General features: G+C 45.2%; 1 protein-coding gene across 1 annotated transcript in view; it reads left to right on the top strand.

The window, feature by feature from the left end:
- The first annotated feature begins 848 nt into the window (after window positions 1–848).
- Window positions 849–21,348, top strand: part of LOC109882740 (pleckstrin homology domain-containing family G member 4B-like) — a 91,388-nt gene continuing 70,888 nt past the window's right edge. Inside the window, 2 exon segments of the mRNA XM_031811860.1 lie at window positions 849–1,236; window positions 16,677–16,874. Of these exon segments, the coding sequence (XP_031667720.1) occupies window positions 1,168–1,236; window positions 16,677–16,874 (267 nt within the window). The 5' untranslated portion in view covers window positions 849–1,167.

The raw sequence follows: 21,348 nt of genomic DNA, 5'->3' as shown, positions 1-21,348 counted from the left end.
AGTTAACTAAAAACCATTGTTTTGACTAGTCAGGTTATCTAAAAAACATTGTTTTTACTAGTCAGGTTAACTGAAAAACATTGGTTTTACTAGTCAGGTTAACTAAAAACCATTGGTTTGACTAGTCAAGTTAACTAAAAACCATTGTTTTGACTAGTCAAGTTAACTAAAAACATTGGTTTGACTAGTCAAGTTAACTAAAAAAAGAATAGCTGACAACAACATCACTTCTTAAGTGAAAGTCGGTAATGAAGTCTAATCTGTTTTGAACACGTCACATCTGTCTTCCTGAGCAGGAGAGATGTCCTACACATGTCACTGGTAATTTAAGGATTAGGGCTCGGGCTTCTCCCCCTCTGAACAGATTTAAAGGAGCACCATTGTCGTGTCTGACCTCCGACCACTGACCGATGCCATACTGATGTCTTCTTCTCTTTCACTCTCCCCAAGTCCTTTTGAAACGCAGCAGAATAAGCTGAAACCCTGGTCCCTGTGTCAGGACAAGAGGCCATGGGGGTGTAGGGGGGGGGGGGGTGTAGGGGGTCAGGGAAGGGGGAGGTAGATGGTCTGAGTTGTACCCCTGCTGGGCAGTGAAGTGAAGAGAGAGGGAGGTGGAGAGGGGGGGGTATTGTTGTTCTGGTCAGGTCAGGTTGTGTGTTTTCTGAATGGCCAAGGGAAGTTGCATCAGTATGCATAAATCCAGCCGGGAGAGAGAGCAAGAGAGAGGCTTCAGTAGCAGAGTAGCAAAGGGGAGGAGGGAGGGAGGGGGTGCTTTTGTTGAGGGAGGGAGGGGAGGGAGGGAGGGGTGTAGCGGGGAACTGAGCTCGCTGCCTCTCTCACGCTTCCACCGGAGTTTAGTTTAACACTGGCTGCCCTGCCCTGCACTACAGGAGAGAGAACAGGAGGGAGAGAGAGGGACAGTAAAGGGCTGAAACTGGCTGCCCTGCACTACAGGAGAGAGAACAGGAGGGAGAGAGAGGAACAGTAAAGGGCTGAAACTGGCTGCCCTGCCCTGCACTACAGGAGAGAGAACAGGAGGGAGAGAGAGGGACAGTAAAGGGCTGAAACTGGCGTGGCTCTGGACAAGGCTCTGGACATGCCAGTCCTACAGCAATGACTCAGCCGTCACCCACTGGATTTGATCTTTGGTGCTTTCTTCTTACCTAAATGTTGTCACTGGATAAGATGCACTCCCGAGCCAAGTCCAGGAGCTGTGACAACTACCTGAGCATTAAGGTCAGAAAAGTTGGAGAATGGTCACCTAAAGTCAAATGTATTTTATTTTCTGCTGTTATTGAAGGCAGACTAAAACCTGGGAACCTAAAAGTGAAGTTTAAATTGTGTTAGTAAGTTAATGTCACAATTCAGTACTGACCTGTGGGTTCTCTAAAACAGCTTGTGTTTCATGCAAATAATGGCCTTAACAGACTAATACATGGACTGCTGTAGATTTACAACAGATTTCAGACTTTTGACTTTATTCAGTTCAGTTGACTGTCACTCTGGCAAACTGTCTTTCATATCCCCACTTACTTCCCAGTAGAGGATTTATAGTCTTCAGGATAGGTGAGCTACATGTCTGTTGTCTGTCTGTGTGTCTGTCTGTAGACGCTGCTCCACACAGTCAGAAAAGTGTCCTTTACTTCACAGATATCTAAGCAGCTGATATGTTGTTGTGTGTGTGTGTGTGTGTGGTTACCTGACAGTAACCTGACATAGAGAGATATTATGTTATTGTAGGCTAGACTAGTCAGCGTGTTGTACTACGGTATCTGCTTGATGTCTTGATATGTAGGCTTATATCTTAAGTTCTTCACGCTATATTCAAGTCGATTTTTACAATTCATTGAATGTTGTTTGTTTCTGAATGTTGTTTTTGTAGCTGTATTGATGACTTGATGGGGTTGGAATTCTGTCAGGTGTGAAGTTACAGGCTGTCCATCTCTCTATCTCTCTATCTCTCTCTCTCTTTCTCTCTCTCTCTCTCTCTCTCTCTTTCTCTCTCTCTCTCTCTCTCTCTCTCTCTCTCTCTCTCTCTCTCTCTCTCTCTCTCTCTCTCTCTCTCTCTCTCTCGCTATCTCTCTCTCGCTATCTCTCTCTTTATCTCTCTCTCGCTATCTCTCTCTTTCTCTCTCTCTCTCTCTCTCTCTCTTTATCTCTCTCTCGCTATCTCTCTCTCTCTCTATCTCTCTCTTTCTCTCTCTCTCTCTCTCTCTCTCTCTCTCTCTCTCTCTCTCTCTCTCTCTCTCTCTCTCTCTCTCTTTATCTCTATCGCTATCTCTCTCTCTCTCTCTTTCTCTCTCTCTCTCTCTCTCTTTATCTCTCTCTCGCTATCTCTCTCTCTCTCTCAATTTAATTCAATGTCTTTATTAGCATGGGAAACATATGTTAACATTGCCAAAGCAAGTAAAATAGATAATAAACGAAGGTGAAATAACAATAAAATGAACAGTAAACATTACACTTATAGAAGTTCCAAAAGAATAAAGACTTTTCAAGTGTCATGTCATGTCTATATACAGTGTTGTAGCGATGTGCAAATAGTTAAAGTACAAAAGGGAAAATAAATCAACATAAATATGGGTTGTATTTACAATGGTGTTAGTTCTTCACTGGTTGCCCTTTTCTTGTGGCAACAGGTTCACAAATCCTGCTGCTGTGATGGCACACTGTGGTATTTCACCCAGTAGATATGGGAGTTTATCAAAATTGGGGTTGTTTTCGAATTCTTTGTGGATCTGTGTAATCTGAGGGAAATATGTCTCTCTAATATGGTCATACATTGGGCAGGAGGTTAGGAAGTGCAGGTCAGTTTCCACCTCATTTTGTGGGCAGTGAGCACATAGCCTGTCTTCTCTTAAGAGCCATGTCTGCCACTGTGTACTCTCTGTTTAGGGCCAGTCACAGTGGTCAGGTATTCTGCCACTGTGTACTCTCTGTTTAGGGTCAGTCACAGTGGTCAGGTATTCTGCCACTGTGTACTCTCTGTTTAGGGTCCGTCACAGTGGTCAGGTATTCTGCCACTGTGTACTCTCTGTTTAGGGTCAGTCACAGTGGTCAGGTATTCTGCCACTGTGTACTCTCTGTTTAGGGTCAGTCACAGTGGTCAGGTATTCTGCCACTGTGTACTCTCTGTTTAGGGCCAGTCACTGTGGTCAGGTATTCTGCCACTGTGTACTCTCTGTTTAGGGTCAGTCACAGTGGTCAGGTATTCTGCCACTGTGTACTCTCTGTTTAGGGTCAGTCACAGTGGTCAGGTATTCTGCCACTGTGTACTCTCTGTTTAGGGTCAGTCACAGTGGTCAGGTATTCTGCCACTGTGTACTCTCTGTTTAGGGTCAGTCACAGTGGTCAGGTATTCTGCCACTGTGTACTCTCTGTTTAGGGTCAGTCACAGTGGTCAGGTATTCTGCCACTGTGTACTCTCTGTTTAGGGTCAGTCACAGTGGTCAGGTATTCTGCCACTGTGTACTCTCTGTTTAGGGTCAGTCACAGTGGTCAGGTATTCTGCCACTGTGTTCTCTCTGTTTAGGGTCAGTCACAGTGGTCAGGTATTCTGCCACTGTGTTCTCTCTGTTTAGGGTCAGTCACAGTGGTCAGGTATTCTGCCACTGTGTACTCTCTGTTTAGGGTCAGTCACAGTGGTCAGGTATTCTGCCACTGTGTACTCTCTGTTTAGGGTCAGTCACAGTGGTCAGGTATTCTGCCACTGTGTACTCTCTGTTTAGGGTCAGTCACAGTGGTCAGGTATTCTGCCACTGTGTACTCTCTGTTTAGGGTCCGTCACAGTGGTCAGGTATTCTGCCACTGTGTACTCTCTGTTTAGGGTCAGTCACAGTGGTCAGGTATTCTGCCACTGTGTACTCTCTGTTTAGGGTCAGTCACAGTGGTCAGGTATTCTGCCACTGTGTACTCTCTGTTTAGGGTCAGTCACAGTGGTCAGGTATTCTGCCACTGTGTACTCTCTGTTTAGGGTCAGTCACAGTGGTCAGGTATTCTGCCACTGTGTACTCTCTGTTTAGGGTCCGTCACAGTGGTCAGGTATTCTGCCACTGTGTACTCTCTGTTTAGGGTCCGTCACAGTGGTCAGGTATTCTGCCACTGTGTACTCTCTGTTTAGGGTCAGTCACAGTGGTCAGGTATTCTGCCTCTGTGTTCTCTCTGTTTAGGGCCAGTCACTGTGGTCAGGTATTCTGCCACTGTGTACTCTCTGTTTAGGGTCAGTCACAGTGGTCAGGTATTCTGCCTCTGTGTTCTCTCTGTTTAGGGCCAGTCACAGTGGTCAGGTATTCTGCCTCTGTGTACTCTCTGTTTAGGGTCAGTCACAGTGGTCAGGTATTCTGCCACTGTGTACTCTCTGTTTAGGGTCAGTCACAGTGGTCAGGTATTCTGCCACTGTGTACTCTCTGTTTAGGGCCAGTCACAGTGGTCAGGTATTCTGCCACTGTGTTCTCTCTGTTTAGGGTCCGTCACAGTGGTCAGGTATTCTGCCACTGTGTTCTCTCTGTGTAGGGCCAGTCACAGTGGTCAGGTATTCTGCCACTGTGTACTCTCTGTTTAGGGTCAGTCACAGTGGTCAGGTATTCTGCCACTGTGTACTCTCTGTTTAGGGCCAGTCACAGTGGTCAGGTATTCTGCCACTGTGTACTCTCTGTTTAGGGTCAGTCACAGTGGTCAGGTATTCTGCCACTGTGTACTCTCTGTTTAGGGCCAGTCACAGTGGTCAGGTATTCTGCATCTGTGTACTCTCTGTTTAGGGCCAGTCACAGTGGTCAGGTATTCTGCCACTGTGTTCTCTCTGTTTAGGGTCAGTCACAGTGGTCAGGTATTCTGCCACTGTGTACTCTCTGTTTAGGGTCCGTCACAGTGGTCAGGTATTCTGCCACTGTGTACTCTCTGTTTAGGGTCAGTCACAGTGGTCAGGTATTCTGCCGCTGTGTACTCTCTGTTTAGGGTCAGTCACAGTGGTCAGGTATTCTGCCGCTGTGTACTCTCTGTTTAGGGTCTGTCACAGTGGTCAGGTATTCTGCCACTGTGTACTCTCTGTTTAGGGCCAGTCACAGTGGTCAGGTATTCTGCCACTGTGTTCTCTCTGTTTAGGGCCAGTCACAGTGGTCAGGTATTCTGCCACTGTGTACTCTCTGTTTAGGGCCAAATAGCATTCTAGTTTGCTGTTTTATTTGTTAATTCTTTCCAATGTGTCAAGTAATTATCTTATTGTTTTCTCATGATTTGCTTGAGTCTAATTGTGCTGCTGTCCTGGGGCTCTGTGGGGTGTGTTTGTGTTTGTGAACAGAGCCCCAGGACCAGCTTGCTTAGGGGACTCTTCTCCAGGTTAATCTCTCTGTAGGTGATGGCTTTGTTATGGAAGGTTTGGGAAACGCTTCCTTTTAGATGGTTGTAGAATTTAAAGGCTCTTTTCTGGACTCTGATAATTAGCGGGTATTGGCCTAATTCTGCTCTGCATGCATTATTTGGTGTTTTACGTTGTACACAGGATATTTTTGCAGAATTCTGCATGCAGAGTCTCAATTTGGTGTTTGTCCCATTTTGTGAATTCTTGGTCAGTGAGCGGACCCCAGACCTCACAACCATAAAGGGCAATGGGTTCTATAACTGATTCAAGTATTTTTTTGCCAGATTCTAATTGGTATGTTGAATTTATGTTCCTTTTGATGGCATAGAATGCCCTTCTTGCCGTGTCAGCTCGTTCACAGCTTTGTGGAATTTACGTGGCACTAATGTTTAGGCCGAGGTATGTATAGTTTTTTGTGTGCTCTAGGGCAACAGTGTCTATATGGAATTTGTATTTGTGGTCCTGGTGACTGGACCTTTTTTGGAACACCATTATTTTTGTCTTACTGAGATTTACTGTCGGGGCCCAGGTCTGACAGAATCTTTGTAGAAGATCTAGGTGCTGCTGTAGGCCCTGCTTGGTTGGGGACAGAAGCACCAGATCATCAGTAGACATTTGACTTCAGATTCTAGTAGGGTGAGGCTGGGTGCTGCAGAGTGATCTAGTGCCCTCGCCAATTCGTTGATATACAGTTGAAGTCGGACGTTTACATACACTTAGGTTGGAGTCATTAAAACTAGTTTTCCAACCAGTCCACAAATTTCTTGTTAACAAACTAAAGTTTTGGCAAGTTGGTTAAGACATCTACTTTGTAAATGACACAAGTAATTTTTCCAACAATTTTTTACAGACAGATTATTTTACTTATAATTCACTGTATCCCAATTCCAGTGGGTCAGAAGTTTACTGTGCCTTTAAACAGCTTGGAAATTCCAGAAAATTATGTCATGGCTTTAGAAACTTTTGTAGATCTCCACAAGTCTGGTTCATCCTTGGGAGCAATTTCCAAATGCCTGAAGGTACCACGTTCATCTGTACAAACAATAGTATGCAAGTATAAACACCATGGGACCACGCAGCCATCATACCGCTCAGGAAGGAGACACGTTCTGTCTCCTAAAGATGAACGTACTTTGGTGCAAAAAGTGCAAATTAATCCCAGAACAGCAAAGGGACCCTGTGAAGATGCTGGAGGAAACAGGTACAAAGTATCTATATCCACAGTAAAACGAGTCCTATATCAACATAACCTGAAAGGTTACTCAGCAAGGAAGAAGCCACTGCTCCAAAACCGCTATAAAAAAGCCAGAATACGGTTTGCAACTGCACATGGGGACAAAGATTGTACTTTTTGGAGAAATGTCCTCTGGTCTGATGAAACAAAATTAGAACTGTTTAGCCATAGTGACCATAGTTATGTTTGGAGGAAAAATGTAATGGACTGTAGCTCCTGCCACATGAGGCGGACGTCGGAGCCTGTGTAATATGACTCCACCTTCTTCCTACAGTATATTGTCCTATTTGCTAGTTTCGTGTGTGTGTGTGTGTGCCTCAGTCCAGATCCGGATCTTTCTGAGTCTATAGCAGCTTGATTTCATTGTCCATTAGTAGACTAAACTCTCTGAAGACCTCACACACGGTTTGGCCAAAGCACAATGTCACCCCCACCACCACAATCACTTCCATCACCACCACCACCAAATCACCCCCCCCCCCCCCCCCCCCCCCACACACACACACACCACCATCCCCTTCAGTTAGTGCTCTCATCCCATTCCCTGTGTACATCCCAAATTACACACTATTCCCTATATAGTACACTCCTTTGGACAAGAGCGCTATGGGCCCCACGACCACCATCACCACCACCTCCACCTCCTACATCACCACCAACCACCATCATCACCACCACCACCACCACCACCACCCTATCCTTCATCACCACTACTCTGTCCTTCACCACCACCACCACCACCACCACCACCACACCACCACCACCACCACCACCACCACCACCACCCTATCCTTCATCACCACTACTCTGTCCTTCACCACCACCACCACCACCAAAATCACCTCCACCTCCACCATCATCACCACCAATTCTATTTGGTACACTACTTTGGACAAGAGCGCTATGGGCCCCACGACCACCATCACCACCACCTACACCTCCACCAATTCTACCTCCACCTCCATCATCACCATCACCTCCACCATCATCACCACCACCACCACCACCACCACCATCATCACCACCACCACCACCACCACCAACTCTACCTCCATCACCACCATCACCACCATCGATAGGATCATGTTAAGGTATCACTCCACACCTCCCAGGCTCCTTTGTGGTCCTCCTGGCACCAGGCTGTAGGGCAGGTCTGATGGGAAGGTATCACCGCCCTCCCACCTCCCAGGCTCCTTTGTGGTCCTCCTGACACTTGGTTGTAGGGCAGGTCTGTTAGCATTGCCACTAGTAGCATTTCTACCTCTAATATCTCTACTATTAGCATTACCACTAGTAGTATTTATACCTCTAATATCTCTACCATTAACACTAGTAGCATTTCTACCTCTAATATCTCTACTATTAGCATTAGTAGCATTTATACCTGTAATATCTCTATTACTACCATTAGTAGCATTTATACCTCTAATATCTCTATTACTACCATTAGTAGCATTTCTACCTCTAATATCTCTACCATTACCACAAGTAGCATTTCTACCTCTAATATCTCTACCATTACCACTAGTAGCATTTCTACCTCTAATATCTCTACCACTACCATTAGTAGCATTTCTACATCTAATATCTCTACCACTACCATTATCATTAGTAGCATTTCTACCTCTAATATCTCTACCACTACCATTAGTAGCATTTCTACATCTAATATCTCTACCACTACCATTACCATTAGTAGCATTTCTACCTCTAATATCTCTACCATTACCACTAGTAGCATTTCTACCTCTAATATCTCTACCACTACCATTAGTAGCAGTTCTGCCTCTAATATCTCTACCACTACCATTACCATTAGTAGCATTTCTGCCTCTAATATCTCTACCACTACCATTACCATTAGTAGCATTTCTGCCTCTAATATCCCTACCACTACCATTACCATTAGTAGCATTTCTGCCTCTAATATCTCTACCATTACCATTAGTAGCATTTCTACCTCTAATATCTCTACCATTACCACTAGTAGCATTTCTACCTCTAATATCTCTACCATTACCACTAGTAGCATTTCTACCTCTAATATCTCTACCTACTACAACTATAACTAACTTACCATTACATCAGTACTACAACTACCATCATCATTACTACTACAATACCACCATCATTAAACTACTACTGTTACCATCACCCCTACTACCCGTGAATCTACTATTTGGAATAATAATCACAACAACAATAATAATAATAATAATAACAACAATCAGTTACTGCTTCCTATGCAGTGTCCCTCAGGCTCTGGCAGACAAATACATATCTGACTGCAAGAGGAGCCCATTTCCTCTGGGTTTAATATGTAGTAATGTATCTCTTGGTGAGGAATATTTCTGACTGTAGAGGAGAAAGTGCATCTTTGTCTCTACCTCCCCTGTTGTGCAGTGACCTCATAGACGCTCCTCTTTGGGTTACCATGTCGTTTTGTGTCTGCTGGTTTCTAATTGCCAGTTGGTGGTCATTCAGCCTGTACTTGGTAAGGATCTGTCTCTGCTTCGTATCTATCACAGAGTAGAGATAATCAGCCATTTCATATGCTCTGTTTAGGGACAGAGATGTTATTTAGTTTTTGATTGGTTCAGGATTTTGTTTATTTGAATGATATCTTTTGAGGCAGGGTTAGATCCAATACCAGCTGACTGAGAGGGCTCGTTTCTGGGCTCAGCTCTTGGGTTTGAAGTGATTTAAACTTGAATGTGGACTTGAATTTAGGAGTAGCCAAAAAATATATATGATCTTTTTTGTATTTTCATTACCAATAGAAAGCAGTCTAATTCTGCCTGTCTGCCTGTCTGCCTGTCTGCCTGTCTGTCTGTCTGTCTGCCTGCCTGCCTGTCTGTCTGTCTGTCTGTCTGTCTGTCTGTCTGTCTGTCTGTCTGTCTGTCTGTCTGTCTGTCTGTCTGTCTGTCTGTCTGTCTCTCTCTCTCTCTCTCTCTCTCTCTCTCTCTCTCTCTCTCTCTCTTTTCTCTCTCTCTTCTCTCTCTCTCTCTCTCTTCCTCTCTCTCTCTCTCTCTCTCTCTCTCTTTCTCTCTCTCTCTCTCTCTCTCTCTCTCTCTCTCTCTCTCTCTCTCTCTCTCTCTCTCTCTCTCTCTCTCTTTCTCTCTCTCTCTTTCTCTCTCTCTCTCTCTCTCTCTTTCTCTCTCTCTCTCTCTCTCTCTTTCTCTCTCGCTCTCCCTCTTTCTCTCTCTCTTTCTTTCTCTCTCTCTTTCTCTCTCTCTGTCTGTCTCTATCTCTCTCTCGCTCTCTCTTTCTCTCTCTCTCTCAACCTCTCTGTTTCTCAATTCAATTTCAATTCAATTTAAGGGCTTCATTGGCATGGGAAACATATGTTTACATTGTCAAAGCAAGTGACATAGAAATCTCTCTCTCTCTCTGGGCTGTTTTTAAAAGCATGTAGTAATGGCTGGTTTCCTCCCATTGTTGCCTTCCCTCTAGTAAACACCATGTTCATTCTTCCCTCCCTGCTCCACTAGTGACTATGGGCTGTGTCCCATATGGCACCCTGTTCCCTATATAGTGCACTACTGTTGACCACGGTCCATAATCCCCACAGGCCCTGGTCAAAAGTAGTGCACTATATAGGCAATAGGGTGCCAATTGGGATGAGATCTAGCCTGCTTTGGTTCCCCTCAGAACCAGACTGGGCCTGCTAATGGAGGTGGGATGGGGCATCCAGACCATAGCAGTTAGAGAGGGGAACAACAGAACAATGAAGGTCTTGTAGGAGAGCTGTCTACCAACAACACACTCTGCTACAGTCACTCTCTGAGATGATGGTGGGGCTGAAATACCAAACAAATCATTTCAACAATGTGACAGATCTCAATTCTGGACTGTCGTACAAGGGGGGGGGGGGGGGGGGGGGGGAATTGGAATTTTGGGGGCGGTGAAATTGCTCTGAGAATGTTGACTGACTCAAACCAGTTGTTGTGATCTGATAGACAGTTCTATATCTCAGTTTGATAGCCACCTGTATCTGTAAATAAACTGTCTGCATAGTGAACGCTCTCTGACGGCCTTTCTACTCTCCCCTCTGGGTTTACAGTGTTGGGCCGTGTCCCAAATGGAACCCTATTCCCTATATACTGTAGTGCACTACTTGTGACCAGAGCCCTATGTAAGCCCTGGTCAAAAGTAGTGCACTAAATAGGGGATAGGGTGCCCTTTGGGAGGCAGCCCTGTTGTTTCTGTGCCGGACTTTCCCTGGCAGTGATTTCTATCTGTGTGGCTGTCAGTGGAAGAGCCTGGAGTGTTCCACTGTTCCATTCCACTGTTGTGTTCTATTGTGGAAGAGCCTGGAGTGTTCCACTGTTCCATTCCACTGTTGTGTTCTATTGTGGAAGAGCCTGGAGTGTTCCACTGTTCCATTCCACTGTTGTGTTCTATTGTGGAAGAGCCTGGAGTGTTCCACTGTTCCATTCCACTGTTGTGTTCTATTGTGGAAGAGCCTGGAGTGTTCCACTGTTCCATTCCACTGTTGTGTTCTATTGTGGAAGAGCCTGGAGTGTTCCACTGTTCCATTCCACTGTTGTGTTCTATTGTGGAAGAGCCTGGAGTGTTCCACTGTTCCATTCCACTGTTGTGTTCTATTGTGGAAGAGCCTGGAGTGTTCCACTGTTCCATTCCACGGTTGTGTTCTATTGTGGAAGAGCCTGGAGTGTTCCACTGTTCCATTCCACTGTTGTGTTCTATTGTGGAAGAGCCTGGAGTGTTCCACTGTTCCATTCCACGGTTGTGTTCTATTGTGGAAGAGCCTGGAGTGTTCCACTGTTCCATTCCACTGTTGTGTTCTATTGTGGAAGGGAAGGAGCGTTCCAACCGACAGGCAGCAGGGAGAGAGATATGTTTGGCCTTGGTGATGTCACAGTGGCCCCGTGGCTGACTGGCCACAGGTCAGAGGTCAGAGGCTGAATGGTGAACAACATGTCTACCAGTCCTGTCATGAGGGTTATCCTCAGTGTGTCCCAAATGGAATCCTATTCTCTATATAGTGCACTATGTTTGACCAGGGCCCATAGGGCACTATATAGGGACTAGGGTGCAATTTGAGACACTGACTATGTCTACTAGAGCAGGTCATCCTCATTGAGACAAACACCAATCCTCTAGTACCAGAGAGGTCGTATTGTGTCTTTATACACCCTTTCCTCTGGTCATGTGTCTTTATACACCCTTTCCTCTGGTCATGTGTCTTTATACACCCTTTCCTCTGGTCATGTGTCTTTATACACCCTTTCCTCTGGTCATGTGTCTTTATACACCCTTTCCTCTGGTCATGTGTCTTTATACACCCTTTCCTCTGGTCATGTGTCTTTATACACCCTTTCCTCTGGTCATGTGTCTTTATACACCCTTTTCTCTGGTCATGTGTCTTTATACACCCTTTCCTCTGGTCATGTGTCTTTATACACCCTTTCCTCTGGTCATGTCTTTATACACCCTTTCTTCTGGTCATGTGTCTTTATACACCCTTTCTTCTGGTCATGTGTCTTTATACACCCTTTCCTCTGGTCATGTCTTTATACACCCTTTCCTCTGGTCATGTGTCTTCATACACCCTTTCCTCTGGTCATGTGTCTTTATACACCCTTTCCTCTGGTCATGTTACAGGGTCAATAATTAGCAGCACTGACATTACAATGACATGTCAACACTACTGAGCTGTTACAGGTCCCTGGTGTTACAGGGTCAGGTGTAGTTAGCAGCACTGACATTACAATGACATGTTAACACTACTGAGCTGTTACAGGTCCCTGGTGTTACAGGGTCAGGTGTAGTTAGCAGCAACATTATTGTTGCTAGTGGGTTAGGTTACATTATACCATTACATCCCCTGGCTCCTCATTAGGGAAAAGCCCCTGCTCTACAGACACGATGCTGAGCGGGATGACCAGGGTAGAGGGCTGGGGTAGAGAGAGACTGGACTTTCCAGGCCGGGGGTTTGTGGCCACTCTCCTCTGTCCATGACGTCACCCGTCCAGATGTTTCCCCTGTCTCTAATGGAAAGGCCATCACGCAGGATGTGTCCTGCGACCTACTGACTTCCTGGAGAGTTAGAGGGTGTGTGTGTGTATGTCACAGCTCTGAGGTCCCACAAACCAAACAGAAACATGACAGGGACTCTCTCTGTTATGCTGTTTTAAGGGTTATTCCACAAAATGAATGCTTTTGTGTCCCTTTGTTATTTAAAGTAGATATTGTGCACAAATATTGAATTATTAAAAGCCTGTTATATTAAATGACGTTCCCTTTATTATACTGTAGACCACATGGACAATTCTATAAACCAGATGTTTCTATATACTGTAAATAAAGACCTGTAGAAGAGTTCCCTCTGTGACTTGACCACATGGACAATTCTATAAACCAGATGTTTCTATATACTGTAAATAAAGACCTGTAGAAGAGTTCCCTCTGTGACTTGACCACATGGACAATTCTATAAACCAGATGTTTCTATATACTGTAAATAAAGACCTGTAGAAGAGTTCCCTCTGTGACTTGACCACATGGACAATTCTATAAACCAGATGTTTCTATATACTGTAAATAAAGACCTGTAGAAGAGTTCCCTCTGTGACTTGACCACATGGACAATTCTATAAACCAGATGTTTCTATATACTGTAAATAAAGACCTGTAGAAGAGTTCCCTCTGTGACTTGACCACATGGACAATTCTATAAACCAGATGTTTCTATATACTGTAAATAAAGACCTGTAGAAGAGTTCCCTCTGTGACTTCTAGGAAGATCTTCACCTCATTATTGTGTTGCTTTGACAAAGTCATTTCTGGAAATGATGAGTTATTAGTTAAACAGGTTCAAAAACAACCTGTTAAGGGAACTGAACATTTGAATATGGTGAAACGATTCCTTTAAAAAAAGAGTCAGAAGAACCATTGAACATCTAATAGTCAAATCATGGTGTAAAAGCAGGTAAACTGGTTCTGCTGTTCCAGTCAATATTTTGGTGTTTAGTGGTGGAAAACTGAGCAGGTTGAGAGTAAATCAACAATGTAGTTCAAGAAATAGAGTTAAGAAAATATTTACTAAATAAACTAAAGTTAAAAATGAAATGAAATAACACAATAAAATAACAATAACGAGGCTATATACAGGGGGTACCGGTACCGAGTCAATGTGGAGGCTATATACAGGGGGTACCGGTACCGAGTCAATGTGCGGAGGTACAGGTTAGTCAAGGTCATTTGTACATGTAGGTAGGGGTAAAGTGATTCATTGTTCAGCAGTCTTATGCTTGGCGGTAGAATCTGTTAAGGGGCCTTTTGGACCTAGACTTACAGCTCGCCGTGCGATAGCAGAGAGAACAGTCTATGACTTGGGGGACTGGAGTCTTTGACAATTATTTGGCCTTCCTCTGACACCGCCTAGTATAAAGGTCCTGGATGGCAGGAAGCTTGGCCCCAGTGATGTACTGGGTCATACGCATTACCCTCTGTAGCACCTTACGGTCAGATACTGAGCAGTTACCATACCAGGCGGTGATGCAACCGGTCCAGGATGCTCTCAATGTGTGCAGCTGTAGAACTTTTTGAGGATCTGGGGACCCATGCCAAACTTTTTCAGTCTCCTGAGGGGAAAAAGTGTTGTCGTGCCCTCTTCATGACTGTCTTGGTGTGTTTTGGACCATGATAGTTTGTTTGGTGATGTGGACACCAAGGACCTTGAAACTCTCGACCCGCTCCACTACAGCGCCGTCAATGTTAATGGGGGACTGTTCGGCTCTCCTTTTCCTGTAGTCCACGATCAGCTCCTTTGTCTTGCTCACAATTGAGGGAGCAGTTGTTGTCCTGGCACCAAACTGCCAGGAGTCTGACCTCCTCCCTATAGGCTGTCTCGTTGTTGTCGGTGATCAGGCCTACCACTGTTGTGTCGTCAGCAAACTTAATGATGGTGTTGGAGTCCGTGCTTAGCCACACAGTCGTAGGAGGTGTTTAGTCCCAAGGTCCTTAGCTTAGTCATGAGCTTTGAGGAGACTATGGTGTTGAACGCTGAGCTCTAGTCAATGAACAGCATTCTCACATAGGTTTTTCCTCTTGTCCAGGTGGGAAAGTGTGGAGTGCGATTGAGATTGAGTCATCTGTGGATCTGTTGGGGTGGTATGTGAATTGGAGTGGGTCTAGGGTATCCGGCATGATGGTGTTGATGTCAGCCATGACCAGCCTTCCAAAGCACTTCATGGCTACCAAATTAAATTGAATTAGTCACATACACATGGTTAGCAGATGTTAATGCGAGTGTAGCGAAAAGCTTGTGGAAATGCTACCGACGTGAGTGCTACGGGGCAGTAATCATTTAGGCAGGTTACCTTCGCTTTCTTGGGCACAGGGATTATGGTGGTCTGTTTGAAACATGTAGGTGTTACAGACTGGGTCAGGGAGAGGTTGAATATGTCAGTGAAGACTCTTGCCAGTTGGTCTGCTCATGCTTTCAGTACACGCCCTGGTAATCTGTCTGGCCCCATGGCTTTGTGAATGTTGACCCATTTAAAGGTCTTGTTGACATCAGCTACGGAGAGCGTGATCACACAGTCGTCCGGAACAGCTGGTGCTCTCATGCATGCTTCAGTGTTTGCTTGCCTTGAAGCGAGCATAAAAAGCATTTAGCTCATCTGGTAGGCTCGTGTTACTGGGCAGCTCGCGGCTGGGTCTCCCTTTGTAATTCTGTAAATAGTTTGCAAGCCCTGCCACATCCAACGAGCATCAGAGCCGGTGTAGTAGGATTCCATCTTAGTCCTGTATTGACGCTTTGCCTGTTTGATGGTTCGTCTGAGGGTATTGCAGGATTTATTATAAGCGTTGGGATTTTTGTGCCATGATAAGGTCAGTGACGACAATATCTCAGTGTTGTGCCAAAGTGTTTTCACTGTGGGTGTGCACTGTGGGTGTGCACTGTGGGTGTGCACACGTTATATAAGAAGTCTTTATGCTGAATGTTGGCCTCAAGCAAGGAACACTTTTCATACGTACAGTAGCTTAGATAAAACCTGCCAATGTCTGCACATGTTCATTACCAACGGCTGATCTATGAGCTTCATCATTACATCATGAAGGGGACAGGTGAACTAACTATATTTGTAAAAACTCTCTGTTTCTCTCTCTCTCTCTCTCTCTCTCTATATATATATATATCTTTCTTTGCCCCCTGTCTCTTTAGCCATGTGACATCCATTTGACCTCCGTGGACAATAATGTAACCATGTCTACCAGGACTGAGTTCTGGACAGTTGTATCCAGAGCCCCTGTCTGCTCTGTAATCTCTCCTCTGTCTTCCTCCTCCTCTCCTCTTTCCTCCTCTCCTCCTCCTCTCCTCTTTCCTCCTCTCCTCCTCCTCTCCTCTTTCCTCCTCTCCTCCTCCTCTCCTCTTTCCTCCTCTCCTCCTCCTCTCCTCCTCTCCTCCTCCTCTCCTCCTCTCCTCCTCCTCTCCTCCTCCTCTCCTCTTTCCTTCTCTCCTCCTCCTCTCCTCCTCCTCTCCTCCTCTCCTACTCCTCTCCTCTTTCCTCCTCCTCTCCTCCTCTCCTACTCCTCTCCTCCTCTCCTACTCCTCTCCTCCTCCTCTCCTCTTTCCTCCTCTCCTCTTTCCTCCTCTCCTCCTCTCCTACTCCTCTCCTCCTCTCCTACTCCTCTCCTCTCCCCAGGCAGGACTGTATCTAATCCACCTCTCCTCTCCTCTCCCCAGGCAGGACTGTATCTAATCCACCTCTCCTCTCCTACTCCTCTCCTCCTCTCCTCTCCCCAGAAAGGACTGTATCTATTCCACTTCTCCCCTCCTCTCCTCTCCCCAGGCAGGACTGTATCTAATCCACCTCTCCCCTCCTCTCCTCTCTCCAGGCAGGACTGTATCTAATCCACCTCTCCTCTCCTACTCCTCTCCTCCTCTCCTCTCCCCAGAAAGGACTGTATCTATTCCACTTCTCCCCTCCTCTCCTCTCCCCAGGCAGGACTGTATCTAATCCACCTCTCCTCTCCTACTCCTCTCCTCCTCTCCTCTCCCCAGAAAGGACTGTATCTAATCCACCTCTCCCCTCCTCTCCTCTGCCCCTACAGGACTCTGAGTCTCTGGACAGTTGTATCCAGAGCACCCTGTCTGCGCTGTACCCTCCATTCAGTGCCACCGCGTCCACCGTCCTGTGGCAGCTGTTCAGCGTGGTGGAGAGACAGTACCGTGGGGACGGACTCCGATGCCTCATCGACTTCTTACTTCCTGCCAAGAGGATCCTGCAGAGCATCCAACAAGAGACTTGTGTGAGTGGAGGGGTGGTATGGTGAGAGGGAGAGAGAGAGAGAGAGAGGGAGGGAGGGAGGGAGGGGGAGAGAGAGAGAGAGAGAGAAGGAGAGAGAAGGAGAGAGAGAGAGAGAGAGAGAGAGAGAGAGAGGGAGGGGGAGAGAGAGAGAGAGAGAGAGGGAGGGAGGGAGAGGGAGGGAGGGGGAGAGAGAGAGAGAGAGAGAGAGAGAGAGAGAGAGAGAGAGAGAGAGAGAGAGAGAGAGAGGGAGAGGGAGGGAGGGAGAGGGAGGGAGGGAGGGAGAGGGAGGGAGAGAGAGAGAGAGGGAGGGAGGGGGAGAGAGAGAGAGTACTCTACAAAGCAACAGAGTTCAGGAAGTTTTGAAGTGAGTATAAATGCTTTGGAAACGTAACACAGGCAGCTTCCCTTTCTTGTAGAACTATTGGAGCTTTGGAGTGAGATGCTCTATGTGAACCTTGATCTCTTCTGACTTTAGTCTCACTGAAGAGACATCATGGGGCTATAAGGCTGAGAAAAGACAGAGAGGAAGGAAATAAACTGAACCCAGAGATCAACTATAAAGTGGAGCAGACAGACAGAGACTATAAAGTCTGGCCAAAAGACTCCCATCATTATTACTATTACTATTTTAATCAGCTCTAATCTAAACACAGATACACACCATTATAGACACCATTACAACACAGAACACTAATACACATCATTATAGACACCATTACAACACAGAACACTAATATACACCATTATAGACACCATTACAACACAGAACACTAATACACACCATTACAACACAGAACACTAATACACACCATTATAGACACCATTACAACACAGAACACTAATACACATCATTATAGACACCATTATAGACATCATTACAACACAGACCACTAATATACACCATTATAGACACCATTACAACACAGATCACTAATACACACCATTATAGACACCACCTGGTGACAGACAACAAACAAGACAGGAGAGAGAATGGAGAGAGAGAGAGAGAGATAATGTGAAAATATATATATATAGAGAGAGGGAGAGATAATGTGAAAATATATATAGAGAGAGGGGGAGAGATAATGTGAAAGAAAAAAGAAATATATATATATATATATATATATATATAGAGAGAGAGAGAGATGAGTGTGAAATACCTCTGCTGAGAGGGTGAGGGGGAACAACAGAGAGAGACAGAATGGATCATTGTTCATAGAAATCAGACAGAAAGCCATGCAGCCATTCTGCTCTGGAGCCACACAGAAACAGAGAGAAAACTCTGGAAGGAGACAGAGGTTGAGCCCCAAATCACACCTTATGGCCTACATAATGCACTACCAGGTCAAACGTAGTGTACTATATGGGGAATAGGATGTCATTTGGGACACACACCCGGCCCTCCTGCTCTGAAAAGAGACCGAAACAGAGAGGAAACTGTGGTCTGCCTGAGAGCCTAGCTACCATCCCTAGGCTCAGGGGTCCAGGTTGTAATCTAATCCTGGCTCTCCCAGCAGCTTTAATTGCTGTGGGTTAGAGAGGGCTCCATGTCTCCATGACCAAAGGCCCTGAAACCCTATTCCTCTGTATTCATCTGCTGTGATTACACTGTGATGGATAGCCTTATAGCCACACAGCCTATTCCTCTGTATTCATCTGCTGTGATTACACTGTGATGGATAGCCTCATAGCCACTCATAGCCTCATAGCCACTCATAGCCTCCTAGTTTTACCTCAAATCAAATCAAACCAAATGTATTTGTGACATACACATGGTTAGCAGATGTTAATGCGAGTGTAGCGAAATGCTTGTGATTCTAGTTCCGACAATGCAGTAATAACCAATGAGTAATCTAACCTAACAATTCCAAAACTACTACCTTATACACACAAGTGTAAAGGGATAAAGAATATGTACATAAGGATATATGAATGAGCGATGGTACAGAGCAGCATAGGCAAGATGCAGTAGATGGTATCGAGTACAGTATATACATATGAGATGAGTAATGTAGGGTACGTAAACATTATATGAACATCACTATCTAAGCCTGGTTAGCCACTGAGAAAAACTCCCCGTGTGTGAGAGGCTTTGTGTCAACAGCAATATGATCAGTCGGCAGGCAACACTGGCTTTTTCAATGCTTTTCATTCACTTATACAGCAGTTAAGCCAATGGGAAATAGACAAAAAATGGTACACTATTCCCTATTTAGTGCACTACTTTTGACCATAAGGCTCTGGTCAAAAGTAGTGCACTGTACGATATAGTGCCATTTGGGACATAAGCCCTGAGTACTGTTTCTCTACTGTTAAGAGCTCTTTGTACGACAGTGTCATAGTTTGGAGTTTGGGTTGTGGTTGCTTAGTAACCGGGCCTGAACGGGCAGGTTTCGCTAGCCTCCAGGATTCTGAGGAATCAGCTCATTGGAATGACGTTGAAAAGAGAACGATGATTCACTCAAGTGCTATGAAAAGAGGGTGCCTCTCTTTAAAAGTGGAATGTATGTTTGAGCCATTTACACTGCATTCAGGAAGTATTCAGACCTCTGGACTTTTTACACATTTGGTTACGTTACAGCTTTATTCTAAAATGTATTTAAAAAAATCTTCATCAATCGACAAGCAATACCATAATGACAAAGCCAAAAACAGGTTTTGAGAAATTTTTGCTAATTTAATAAAAAAATTATAAACACTAAAATGTTCAAATCCTGTCGCTGCAGGATTATTTTGCTGTGACAAATTAAGAGCTTACATCTGTGAAGTGTATGTTTAATTCACCTTTATTTAACCAGGTAGACTAGTTGAGAACAAGTTCTCATTTGCAACTGCAACCTGGCCAAGATAAAGCAAAGCAGTTCGACACATACAACAACACAGAGTTACACATGGAATAAACAAAACATACAGTCAATAATACAGTAGAACAAAAGAAAACAAAAAGTCTATATACAGTGAGTGCAAATGAGGTAAGGGAATTAGGCAATAAATAGGCCATGGTGGCGAAGTAAATACAATATAGCAATTAAACACTGGAATGGTAGATGTGCAGAAGATGAATGTGCAAGTAGAGATACTGGGGTGCAAAGGACCAAGATAAATAAATAAATACAGTATGGGGATGAGGAAGATAGATGGGCTGTTTACAGATGGGCTATGTACAGGTGCAGTGATCTGTGAGCTGCTCTGACAGCTGGTGCTTAAAGCTAGTGAGGGGGATATGAGTCTCCAGCTTCAGTGATTTTTGCAGTTCGTTCCAGTCATTGGCAGCAGAGAACTGGAAGGAAAGGCAACCAAAGGAGGAATTGGCTTTGGGGGTGAACAGTGAGATATACCTGCTGGAGCGCTTGCTACGAGTGGGTGCTGCTATGGTGACCAGCGAGCTGAGATAAGGCGGGGCTTTACCTAGCAGAGACTTGTAGATAACCTGTAGCCAGTGGGTTTAGTGACGAGTATGAAGCGAGGGCCAACCAACGAGAGCGTTCAGGTCGCAGTGGTAGTGTATGGGGCTTGGGTGACAAACGGATGGCACTGTGATAGACTGCATACAATTTGTTGAGTAGAGTGTTGGAGGCTATTTTATAGATGACATCGCCGAAGTCGAGGATCAGTAGGATGGTCAGTTTTACGAGGGTATGTTTGGCAGCATGAGTGAAGAAGGCTTTGTTGCGATATAGGAAGCCAATTCTAGATTTAATTTTGGATTGGAGATGCTTAATGTGAGTCTGGAAGGAGAGTTTACAGTCTAACCAGACACCTAGGTATTTGTAGTTGTCCACATATTCAGTCAGAGCCGTCCAGAGTAGTGATGCTAGACAAGCGGGCAGGTGCGGGCAGTGATCGATTGAATAGCATGCATTTAGTTTTACTTGCATTTAAGAGCAGTTGGAGGCCACAGAAGGAGAGTTGTATGGCATTGAAGCTCATCTGGAGGTTAGTTAGCACAGTGTCCAAAGAGGGGCCAGAAGTATACAGAATGGTGTTGTCTGCGTAGAGGTGGATCAGAGAATCACCAGCAGCAAGACGAACATCATTGATATGTACAGAAAAGAGAGTCGGCCCGATAATTGAACCCTGTGGCACCCCCATAGAGACTGCCAGAGGTCCGGACAACAGGCCCTCCGATTTGAAACACTGAACTCTATCAGAGAAGTAGTTGGTAAACCAGGCGAGGCAATCATTTGAGAAAACAAGGCTGTCGAGTCTGCCAAATAAGAATGTGGTGATTGACAGAGTCGAAAGCCTTGACCAGGTCGATGAATACGGCTGCACAGTAATGTCTCTTATCAATGGCGGTTAGGATATCGTTTAGGACCTTGAGTGTGGCTGAGGTGCACTCATGACCAGCTCTGAAACCAGACTGCATAGCGGAGAAGGTACGGTGGGATTTGAAATTGTTGGTAATCTGTTTGTTATCTTGGCTTTCGAAGACCTTAGAAAGGCAGGGTAGGATAGATATAAGTCTGTAGCAG

Source organism: Oncorhynchus kisutch, unplaced genomic scaffold (genome assembly GCF_002021735.2).
Source record: "Oncorhynchus kisutch isolate 150728-3 unplaced genomic scaffold, Okis_V2 Okis02a-Okis13b_hom, whole genome shotgun sequence".
In the NCBI taxonomy this organism is placed as follows: domain Eukaryota; kingdom Metazoa; phylum Chordata; class Actinopteri; order Salmoniformes; family Salmonidae; genus Oncorhynchus; species Oncorhynchus kisutch.
Note: the sequence above shows the minus strand (reverse complement) of the source record. Positions and strands in the feature narration are given on the sequence as shown.